This window comes from Phalacrocorax aristotelis, chromosome 1, assembly GCF_949628215.1.
Source record: "Phalacrocorax aristotelis chromosome 1, bGulAri2.1, whole genome shotgun sequence".
Classification (NCBI taxonomy): Eukaryota; Metazoa; Chordata; class Aves; order Suliformes; family Phalacrocoracidae; genus Phalacrocorax; species Phalacrocorax aristotelis.
The window spans coordinates 203777037-203789317 of NC_134276.1; the positions used below are offsets into that span (position 1 = coordinate 203777037).

Here is a 12281-nt window from a genome sequence, read left to right on the forward strand (position 1 = left end):
CTGGCTTGTATCAGCTGTACTTGGCACTGGTGAGGCCACACCTCGAGTACTGTGTTCAGCTTTGGGCCCCTCACTACAAGAAGGACATTGAGGCACTGGAGCGTGTCCAGAGAAGGGCAACGGAGCTGGTGAAGGGTCTGGAGAGCAAGTCTGATGAGGAGCAGCTGAGGGAACTGGGGTTGTTTAGTGTGGAGAAGAGGAGGCTGAGGGGAGACCTTATTGCTCTACAAGTAACAAATTATAGGACAAGAAGAAATGGCCTCAAGCTGCGGCAAGGAAGGTTTAGATTGGATATGAGGAAAGATTTCTTCACCAAGAGTGTTGTCAAGCACTGGAACAGGCTGCCCAGGGAAGTGGTTGAGTCACCATCCCTGGAGGTATTTAAAAGACGTGTAGATGTGGGTGCTTCGGGACATGGTTTAGTGGTGGACTTGGCAGTGTTGTGTTAATGGTTAGATTTGATGATCTTAAAGGTCTTTTCCAACCTAAACAATTCTGTGGTTTTATGTATATTTCACAATCATAAAAAAAAGAGTCCATATTCTCATCTTAGCTAAGTTTACAGTTTAAGCCTCTACATTTTCTAAGGCAGGAAACTGGGATGTTTTAAAATAAAACTATACATAGAGAGAGAGAGAGGAAGAGGAAGGACTGGGTTACTTTCCTGATGTTACATCAAATGTCGCTTTTCTAAGATGCATACAGCAAGTGAGATGTTGACCCAGTTCGCTGTCTTTAAGGTCTATCTTCCATTACAGTATCAGCCCTTAAAACCAATGCTTTTAAACAGTAGGATAATTCTGCAGAGTTCTTAATATTGGCTTAATTGATGTTCATGAAAACTTACTGGTTACAGTCATTTTTCTTCACCAGCAGCTGATGTTGGAGCTCATTCTGCATTTTGATAATGTTTGATGCCTTATAAGAAGACAGAAGAAAATTCTGGCTGCAAAAATCACTATTTCAGGGGAGTCTTACATCATGTACTGTGATATATATACACACATACAGGCTTTGAGACTGCTAGGCCCATCCTCCCGTGACTGTGATGATAGCACCCAAGTTGCAAAAATGTAAATGAGAGCGGAACTGGGCCACTATTTTATCCCATAAGAAACTGTTTTGTCTTTAGTTATGTACAGAAAAGATGCTTTGCGTTTAGGTCTAGTTTGGTGACTCAAGAGATATGGGTTCAGTTCCTGGTTCTGCACAGGCTACTGTTACAACTCAGTCTCCTCGGCCTCAGTTTTGTGTCTGTAAACTTGAGATAGTAGGGCTTCCTTTTTCTTCAGTTTTATCTACTTACTGTGTAAAGATCCTTCCCTTTTATATGTAATATCTAGCATAAGACAGTCATGATTTTAGGTAAGGGTTTCTGGACACAACTGCCTCAAAGCAGTAAACAATCTAATGCAAACCATTCACCCATGAGACAAAGCATAAACTCAAATTATGTTAAAGTAACAGCTCATGTTTTCTGCCTGAAACACGCACTAGTTGATATGAATTCAGTGAGCAGCTTCTGCCTAGCTGCAGAATTTACTTTGCACTGGAACAGACTTGATCAAAATCTAATCTTCCTATAAATATGAACCCACCATCTCTACAGGCATGATGAGCATTCTGGACAATTATGGTCTATAATTCTGAAATTAGAAAATCTGGATGTTTAGATTACACACACACAGATGAGATGGAGGCTATTCTAGGTAAGATGTACGTGCCTCATTTACTATTTAAAAGTATTCTTGACTGAATAGTGACCTTTTCTTCTAAATGTTGGAGAGGAATTTTATCCAAGAGAGGGTTTTTTAAGTCTAATTAAAAGAAAATCAGAAAGGACTTTAGAGTATTAATGCTATTGACTATAAACCTGTTTCTTGTCTTAGTGTTACAGGCAGCAACTTACATATCCACATTCCAGCATGCTAACTGAATCTATAAACAATGTCTTCCATTCTGGCAACAGATGGCATTCTGTCAGTCAGTAAAAGCTGGAAGGGAACAAAATAACTGAGCATTTCCTCCAATCCCTTTTTCCCTTTATAGGGAACATCCCAAACATTTACTGATGATTGACAAGGTAGATTTAGCCATTCAAAACTGTTGTACTGCTCTGTTAATACTTTGGCTACCTGTGAATTACTTAGTTCTTGCAGCTCTGCTGGGACATAGTACTGTAGTTTTGTTTACCAGTGGGGAAAAATGAGGCTTATAGTAGTTAAAGATATTGTAGTCATCACCTAACCAATCACAAACAGTCTGAAGCAGAGACCAATTAAATTGTCTTTTAAAATTTAGTGTTGAGTGCCTTAGATTACATGACTTGTTAAAAAGTAAAATCAGTCTGATAATCATCAGAGGTAATAGAGAGCTGACAGCTGTTACGGAAAAAGTGTTTGTTCCTAGTCCATTAGTGGATTATAATTTTTATTTTGAACTCTAGAAAATATTCAGCAGGTCTGATTTTCCTAAAGGAGAAATTATCCATAAAATATATTCTTTTTCAATTTAAGATTGTATCTTCCATTCAGCTGTCTGTACAAGCCATAGAATTTCACCCCCTTATCTTGTAGAAAGAAATACTCAATTGACACAAATACATTTGTCTCAGAAATGCAAATAGGATTCATCGTGTATCCAAGAGTGTGGTGGCTTATCGTCCTTAGAAGCTTCCGGTTATTCAGTGCTTTTGTCTGTTACGTTGTAGTCTCGTACCACAAATACTTACTTGGCATAGGTTATTCCAGACAGTAATCAAATTACGTTAATTCAGGAATTGTATCACTTGTAATGATTGCTTTCCAGACCTGGAATAACCTTTGTTGTGCTTCCCTGATTCTTTCATACAGCATTTCTTTTAAATTTTAGCTATTCCAATTAGCAGTAGTATTTCACCAATAGCCCCTGCAACAGCATGGTCCAGAAGATGTCTATTGTCATGCCTGCCTGCATATAGACGCAACTCTTCCATTGTTTAATTCATTATAGTTTTGGTTGAGTCATCATCTTAAACATTGATTGAGTAGCTCTTTCTCTTCACATCCTGTGTTGCTCTAAGATGAGCTGCAGAGGTTCAGGTTCCTTCTTGGCTAATGCTTTAAAAAGCATGATCAGGATGATCAGATGAGAGAGATCTGGAATTGTTTCATTTCTCTAGCTGCTGTTTTAATACTTCCCTTTTTGTAGTTGGAATATGAAGGTTTATTACGAATACATCATCCAGAAATATCTGTCAGCTCTGATTTTTTTCCCCTGTATCTCTCTAACATCATTGCTATTAATACAGCAGTGCTCAGAGACTGGAGCAGTGCTGGAGCACCGCTGCACTGTGCACAAGATAAATGTAAACCATCGTTTTCTGAAGCTTGCAGTCAAGGTGGTAAAAGGCATAGCAAAAGGGTAGAAAATAGAAAGAAGCAAAGAGTGAGATTATTGGTAGTAATAACAATAATAATGAACAAGCAATCATAATTAATAAGAATACCCCAGATACTTACCCTTCATAAAAGGCATTCCTGTGGCCAGGAACTCTGTCCCTCACTGCTGACCTGCCCAAAGGATGCTGCTTCGCTTGCTGTGCCCCAGCAGAGTTTCTGAGCGCTGCCCTGGAGAATTTTGGTGCTGTGATGCTACAGGGTGTTAGTTTCCACCCATCTGTGATCCTGAGGCAGTATAAAATTGGGGTAAAGTGTTAAAGTAAGCTAGTCCTGAGATACCAGCCGAAGCAAGTCTCCTTGACCACCTTCCATGAGGATTAGCCGTTGCCTGCCAGAAGCTCTGAAAATGAAGAAAACGAGATGGAAATGATACGGTTTTCATCAACATGTAGAAAACTGACAGTCTTCCTGTAAACAGAAATAGGATCACAAAGGTATACCTATGAGTAATCATTTAAAATGTATCATGTCACTTTTCAAAGGACTTTTTAAATCATCTCTCAGTCTTTATTTCTTTGTGTTAGGGAATTATTCATACTGAGGTTGAGAAAGTGAAGCTAGTCAAGATTTAAGGATATTCTTAATGCAGCATGGAACTGGAAACAAAATTCAGCAGAGTTAACTTGGACCACATATTCTAACCACTAAAGCGCAAATACTTTGTTACATTGTAGAGGTGGTCCCAGTAATGTAGAATAGAACAGTGTTTTACGTTTTTAAATGTTTGTGAATTTCTTTTCTCACAAATTGGAAGAGTTCAAAGAGTGGCTGAGATTTTAGAATTAATATAGTTATGAGTGACCCAAAGAAACCCCAGCAAAATTACATAATGCCAAGGAAAAATAATTTTTAAAAGCCTGAAGAAAGGAAAACAGAGGTAGTAAGGAGCTCAAGGTACAAGGAGTGTTGTGATGTACTACAGTTGTTTTTCTTGCTTGGGAATGACAGTGACAAGCAATGGCTTGGAACTAAAATAAATTGCTACAAAATACTTAGGAGGGAAATTCAGTCTTGTTTTGGGAGTTTGTCACAGGTTCTGCTGAAGGAGTAGATAGAACAGGATTAGAATTAGAACAGAATAGAATTAGAATTAGAATAGAATAGAATATCTCAGTTGGAAGGGACCTACAACAATCATCTAGTCCAACTGCCTGATAAACAGCATGAGAAAACAGGAGGAAATCAGTTATCTTATCTGAAAAAGAGAATGAGCTTTTGAAGCCTGTCATCATCAAGCACTTCATGTAGCTCTCACATATTTTTGTAGCCTTTTTCTGGTTCCCTTCAAATTCATCAACACTGGTGTTGAACTACTGGTCAGAAACAGTGGACGCCATATTGCAGTATCCGTGTTCCCTAGGATGTGTGAAAACTAAATTTACTCCTTATTTGCCGTATCCCTTTTTAAATATAAGCACAACAGTACAATAAAAGCTCATAGTGCTTATCCACTGTGACTACTAAATATATTTGTCACTATTTTCCTGTATTTCTCTGCAGACTGAATAGCTTATTTCATGTGTAGCTTTACATTTGCTTGTATTAAAATTTCTTTCTGAATTAATGAACTTTACCAAACACTCCGTGCTGCTTTTTATAACTGCCTCTGTTTCTTCATTATTTAGTTTCCCTTGATCCTGATTCCATCAGCAAATGTTATCACCAGTAATCTTATATTTATTTCTAAAGACCAATGACATTTTCAGTCATGTCAGACTTGGTAATGATAGCTAAAAAGTCCCCCTAGCAAGCACCCTTATTGAATTATAAATCTCTGAAAAGCTATTTTCTAATTTTATAGTTGTTAACGTTTGCTGTTAAACTGTTCTTAGCTGCGTTTTATAATGCCCTTCAAAAGTTAGAACATTTTCACCATTATCTTTGTCAGCTTAACTGGTAACCTCATGAAAAAGTGAAACTAGACTTCTTTGCCAAGATCTGATTTTCAGCAAAACCATGCGAATTAATTTTTTATCAGTTTATTTTTATTAGGTTTTCCATTTTTTCTTCCAAGACACTCTGGTTTGGGTTTTCAGTGTGGATGCAACAGCAGCACTCAACTAGCTTCTCTAAGTTGCTAAATATTCCAATCCCAATTAATCTGCTGAGACCCAATATCTCTCCAACTCTTTCGGAACCCATGGCCACATTATCCAGATTTGCTTATGAAAAAAAAAAAAAAATTTTATGATCTTTCAGCTGGCACTTTACACTTACTGAGGGAATCAAAACCCATTTTGATCTGATTGGAAAGCATTATCATACTTCCTTCTTGGTACAGAAGAAATACCGAACATTTCTGTCATTTTTGCATCACTAATTACTATTTTACTGTCCTTTAAGTAGATACTGCTATTATTATTAGAATTTCTTTTGTAAAAAAAAGTAAACTTGTCTTTACTGAATACAGATTTTTCTAACCTATCTTTGGCAGTTGTCTGTGCTCCTGTTTTTCTCATTTTTACTGGTTGTCACGTGTCCTTCCTCTGTTTTTATGTTTGTTACATGTTGGTTTTCTAATTGTCCCTTTCAGCAGTTGTCTTTAATAAATCTAAACAGCCTCTTCATTTAAAAATTCTTTTTAAAATACAGTAAACCAGATTAAGCACCATATTTTTTATTTTTCTAACAGACCTTTAAATAAATCCTCAATTTGCACTCAGAAAAACTCAGTTTGGGAAAAGAACTGTCTTTGACCATCAAATATAAACATAAGCATTTCTGATTTGTTTACCTTTTTGGTCCTTAGTAGTTAACCACGGTCACTAGTCCTGTGCAGCTTCAGTTTGCAGTTTGGTTATCGATCCATCTTTGTGTATTACGCTAAGATGAAACTAGAGTTCCTTAGTGTTGAATGTAGTACCCACTTCTATTTCAAAAAAAAAAAAAAAAAAAAAAGGGCAGAGTCCACTCCAGCCACACATGCTGCACTTTCTGCTTATCAGCTGTGGAGAAACAGAGGTTTTGTAGTAGCCCAGGAAGGTTGAGACTTGAGTTATTTTGGACCCTGCTTCCAACGTTTAAGGGCGTCCCATGGAGAATGCCATCTCAAAGTCATCTTTTTGTGCTTTTAGAAACTCCACATCTGCTCACCATTCCTTCTGTAGGAAGAATGTGGCAAAGGTGCTATTCCTCAGACACAAAAGTCTAAAATTATGTGAGACTTGTGAATGAGGGGAAGCTCCAGACTGTACAGTGACATACAGGCGGGCAAATGTTGCCTGTCCTGGGACACTGACAACAGTATGGTCTCTGACAAGAAACTGCTTACCTGAGCTGCAACATGCCAGTGCACTTAAGAATATGTACTGATTTAACAGCTCTTGTGTATTTAACAAACATCATGTTGGTAATGCACTTGTAGCAGCTCTGCCCTGCCATGCAAAATTGGTGCAGTGATGTTCTTTGAGTACGATTGCTGAGGGGTCATCTCATGCTCTTTATAAATAAGTTTCATTTTACCTTTAACCCTGTACATCAAGTTAAACCTTTAAGATAATAATAGAATAATAGAAGAATCCCCAAGTTTTAAGAATTTTTTCTGCGTGGGACAACCTCCTCAACTGTCACCTTTATGTTGGGGATTAAATTATGGAGGTTAGCTTAGTTCTGTGCAATTAGAAAGGAAAAAATAGGAATACTGTGAAGGAGACTCTCATTCTTCTAGATGAAGAATTTGGTTTACCTTTTAGACGTCACCATTGCATTTGTATTTAAGAAACCTTGTTTCTTTTGTTTATTCAGTGTGTAATGTTAGTCTGGAAATGGCCGTTTTTGCATGACCTGTGTGTGAATTTGCTTACGAGGCAGGTAGTCAACTCTTTGGCAAAAGCAACTCTTCAGGCAGTGTATGGGAAGAACTGAATAAGTTACATGTTTTCATTTGCAGCCTCCAATGAAATGTGGGCTCAAAGCTCTGAGAATTTAGGGGTTTTAATTAATATTTTTTCTCTGGGTTTGTTTAATATAATTTATGTTTTGTATATTAATTGGTAGTCACAAATATAATTTCTGTTTTATATATTAATCGGTAGTCACAAGACATCCAATTTTGGCGTTGTTGGGCAAGTAGAAATCAGTTATTGTTGTTGGATATTTCCTCATGCAGATAGGAGCCAGAAATGTTGAAATCATGTTGGAATTGAAAATCACTTGTCTTCATCTTTGCTGCTGCCAAATTGAGACGGTAGCCTTTGTTAGTGTCGCAGATATCCTGTGGTGGTAGTTGAGTTAGGAAAAGTTAGTTATTGCAAACTTTATTCTGAGAAGGGCCAAGCTAATAATTATATTGGGAATTTTTATTTTTAGGGTTGTAATATTTTATTACAAATACATTTTAGTAATGCTCAATTCATCAAGGATTTTATTACTTCTGAAGGGACCACTGTTAAGATTTCTATGCTTAAAATATTTTTTATCCTGTATGTCAGTCAGACATATATGAACACATTAATTATTTTTTGTTTTGTTTAAAAATATTAATATTGTTAGCAAGCTATTTCATTAACATGTTGAGTTTAGTACAGCATACATATATCTGATTTTTGCTTGCGCTAAACGCTTGGGACCATTACTTAAGGGGTTATGTTTTGCTTAGTACCAAAGACTTATTTTGTTTATGAATGGTAGGGGATTGGATCTTAAAAAAAATACAAAGTTTTGTTTTCATAATTGTCTACATTGCTGGGCTTTACAAGTACCTGATTTCATCAGCATTTAATTGAACAAAAAGAGTCAATAATAGTACTAAGTATTTTGTTTTAGTCTGGTCTGAAGATATTGTGTCACTTGCATCAAAATTTTTGTCTGTGGAAAGGGATTAAGTAACTGTCAGTCTTTGGTACAGAAAATACAACTTAAAGATTTTTCTTTGGTTTTACAGCGTTCCTGTTCCAGTAGTCAGTCTAGAGAAAATTCCTAACCTAGTGAAGGCAGATGGTGCCAATGTTAAAATGAATTCTGCAACCACTACCACCACCACCTCCTCATCAGCCTCTTCATCCACCATACCTGCTCCAACTTTGGTTAAATCTGGTTTGACATCCAAGTCAGTGCCACCATCACCAGAAAAGATTCTGAATGGCAAAGGAATTATAACTTCATCAATAGACAAGAAACACCAAAATGGCACTAAAAGCAGTAACAAGCCTTACAAAAGACTTTCAGGTAAGAGATGTTGTATTTCATCTTCTGAGGTAGTCTCTCTTCATTAATATTTCTATAGCTCAGAAATAACGTACTAAATAAAATGCTGTAGCCTGGGTTTGGGTTGATTTTTTTTTTCAACTGTAAGATGCCAGTTTGCATATATGAAAAAGAAAGCTTTCACACTCTTAGCATGTGTAAAATATTTTCAAAGTACACATTCTGTTCAGCTTGAAATTAGTGTTTAGTGCATCTCTCAACTGGACAGCAAGACAAATATAAATTTTTAAGGATGTAAATTCATTAAAACAGAAAGGCAGAAGGCTTCCTTGAGCCATTATGAAATTTGGGTCTGTTTACAACAAAAGAAAATGTGCCTTGATTGGGTGACTTTAGTATTGTCATGATCAAGTCGAACAGTTGCGGTTTAAGACATTGGATTATACATTAAGTCATGATTTTTTAAAGAATATTCCTTCTTGTATTTATATACTAAAAAACTCTAAGAAGATATGGGAAATGCTGCGGAAGTCTGAAAAGCCATCATTCCCCTCCACCCCTCTCGCCCTGTGATTCACACATGAGTGAAGACATCTGTAGCGTGGGGATCTTGATCCTTCTCAGGAAGACAGGCCAGTGGGGTTGAGGGAGCAACGCTAAATGTGGAAATGCCCTGGATGGCCTTAGGCAGGGCAGTACCAGGGATGTAGGTCCTCATGCAAATCTGCCACCCCGAAGCACAGAACACTCCATCGGGGGAGGGCAGAGGCTCCACTAGAAAGGTTGCCATCCACTGGGAGGAAGAATTATTTTCTGTGGATTTCCCCAGAGGTGACCCATGCTAGCTGTTGGGCAGCAAATAGAGAATTTGCCCCTTAAAGCTTGAAAACATATTTTTGTTCAGAATGAAAGAAAACAAAGTGTTTTGAGGGATTTTTTTTTTTTAATAACAAAAGTAACTGACTCGAGTTTACAGCTTCAGAAGCTGTGCAGGGTCTATTCATCAGCTGGCAGTACTTTGTGATTTGGGCAGGAACTTCTTGTGTGTACTGAAAGGCTAATTTTGCTAATGGCAGCATGATCCGCATTAGATCGTCTATTTGGCAGAAAGTTAGTTCACATGATTTCTAAATGTGCACTAGTTATGAACCAAGTATAAGTTGTACAAGATAAATGCTTTCATTTCCAGTTATTGAGTGTGCTCAATTTTTTGACTGAATATCAGGTTTATTTTTTCCATTTTCTCAAATTTGGCAGTTAGCCTATGGCACTGCTACCTTGGCTTGAGTCCAGAGCGGCGTGAGGTGTTTGCTAGGGCTGTGTGTGGTATGGAACAAGGCCATTGCCTTAAAGGATTTGGTACACCGATTGCTTTCTTAACGAGTTAAAGGTGGCATATAGGAAAACAGAACCGTTGTTCATGATAGCATTCCACAAAATGAAAAAGATATGAAGAAGAAAGTAGCTGATTAGGCTTTTAAACCTTATATTTTACTTTCTAAGATCCAATTTGTTATTCTAATAAAAACTCTCCATATTTTGCAGTTAATTTAAAATATTGGTTTCTTTTAACCTATTATTTCCTTTAATGGTTTAGATGCTTAATTTAGCTAATCAGTTCTGAATTCCTACTTGGGCAACTGAATCTGAAGCTTTATGAGATACTTGTTTTCCTCGTGTCACCACGTACCCCTGCAGGGCTGTAGGTGATACTCGTACATTTTCTGTACGAGTACTTGCTGAAATGTGTTCATAAAGGAGAGTCATTTCTCCTTCAGCCTTCAGCCTTCCTTCAGCTTGCTTGCTTTTTCTGTGGAGCTGACTCCATTGTTATTCCGCCTCTGAGCTGTCACTCGCAGTGTCTTCTAGGCTAAGGGACGTTTCACTGGTGGAAATTTCCAGATAGGCTGGAACTCTGCACAGGACTGTTTGAGCACTCCGATAGGCATTCATTTCCTTTTGTATGGTTAGCAAATGCACAGAATTGATACTTTTTTTTAAAGCTCCTCTATAATTACCAGATTTAAAATCTGTTCAGTCTTGCTTCTTGAGCCTCACGTATTGATGCAGCAACACAGTAATTTAGCAATGATGCAAACAGGAGAAGTCCTGAGAGCGCTGTAGATGAATTGCCTGAAGATTGTGTGTCACTATGATGGATTCCTCTCCATTATTACACAGGACTGTGCAGAGGCTGAGAAAAAGATCTTGGAAGGTCAATGAGATTATTATTTTAGATATCCCATAAATTTCATCCATTTCACATTAAAAGAATGAGATGGTGGCTAGGAGATTTAGGTTTCTCTCAGTCCGCTGCTGTGGAACTGTGCAGCTGTTAATTTTTGAAGCTCCTTAATAGGTCCAACTGGTTTACATCTGTTTTCTTTCCTTTTTGGCAACCTTCACTCTCTCTCATACCATTTGCCTGACTGTGGCTGAAATTTGGTTTTTTTCTTTGCTGAGAGCTAGTGCTTGTTTGGGTGATGAATGAACCTGCCCTCTTTTCAGGAGCACTGTTGTTGGTGAGAGAGAGGAAACAGCTCCTGGAACCACAAAAGGCAGTCTGTAGCTGCCCACCATAAGTGGATCAGTAGTAGCAAACTGCAAAAAAATATATGGTTTTTTTTTCTTAAATCTTCCTTAGTTCTTGTTGTCTTTGGAATGAAGTTAAAGAATGCAGACACCCAGTTTACACCAAGAATATTTGTTGTGTTGCAGACAGGAGTTTGAGACAGTTCAGTTCTGGCCCTTCCCCTTCTTTCAGTGAGCCTATAATGAATGCTCTTTACTCTGTCCACCGAACCTGAAGAAGTGGAATCCATTCTGGAGAAACAGCTTTCTCAAGCTGTGCCTGTGCACAGGAGTCTAGGGCTTCTCACACTACACATTTCCTAATACAGAAGTAGTCGGAAGCTGCATTTCTAATTGATAAAAAGATTATAATTTTCATTTGAAGTGTTGCCCAAACCAGGCAGGTCCATAGCTGTCAATTAGATGTTCACGACTTGTCTGGAGCAGCCACACACACTCCAGCCCAGAGACGTGGTTTTCTGTTTGTTTAGCATTTTCTGTTTCCCAGGGAAAGCACGTTACTTTGTTGTTCGGTAGATGGCGGAGGCTTCCACTTTTTCTGACTATAATTCATGCTGTTGATTTTACATCTATTTGGTTTCCTGAAAACTGGCTTTACAATAATCAGTCCTGCGAGTCTTTCTTGGCCAGGACGCTCTGACAAGCAGCGGTCTGGATGCTCCCCAAGTGAGGAGCACTTTTGATTTTTGAAGTGTTTCCCTGTTGGTCCGAAACAGTCCTTGCCTGATGACTTTCAGAACATATTCCACAGCCTTATGATTACCCTCAGGATTTCGCATTTGAAATAGTCCGTGGTCCCTATGGTCTATTTAGTTTGGTGTTTTTAATTTGCATTGAAGGTTTTTAGGCTGGTGATTTAGGAAACTGTGATAGGAATATCATACACTCAAAAAGCAGGGGGAATTAACTCATATTAATAATGAGTATTATTAAACTCATAATTAAGTTTATGAACACACAGTTTCATCCGTTAAGTAGAAAAAAAATATTTCTTCTCTGTAGTTGTACACTGCTACTTTTCTGTTTCTGTTGTGCTGTAATGGCCACAGAAACTACAACTACTTGTGACAGGTTTCAGTCCCTTCGTAGATTGCAGCAAAACCC

General features: G+C 37.8%; 1 protein-coding gene across 8 annotated transcripts in view; it reads left to right on the forward strand.

The window, feature by feature from the left end:
* ATXN7L1 (ataxin 7 like 1) overlaps window positions 1-12281 on the forward strand; it is a 119444-nt gene that overhangs the window by 84774 nt on the left and 22389 nt on the right. For all 8 annotated transcript variants that reach the window (XM_075081380.1, XM_075081382.1, XM_075081381.1 and 5 more), the window contains one exon: window positions 8323-8606. In XM_075081380.1, the coding sequence (XP_074937481.1) occupies window positions 8323-8606 (284 nt within the window). The remainder of the gene's footprint in view (window positions 1-8322; window positions 8607-12281) is intronic.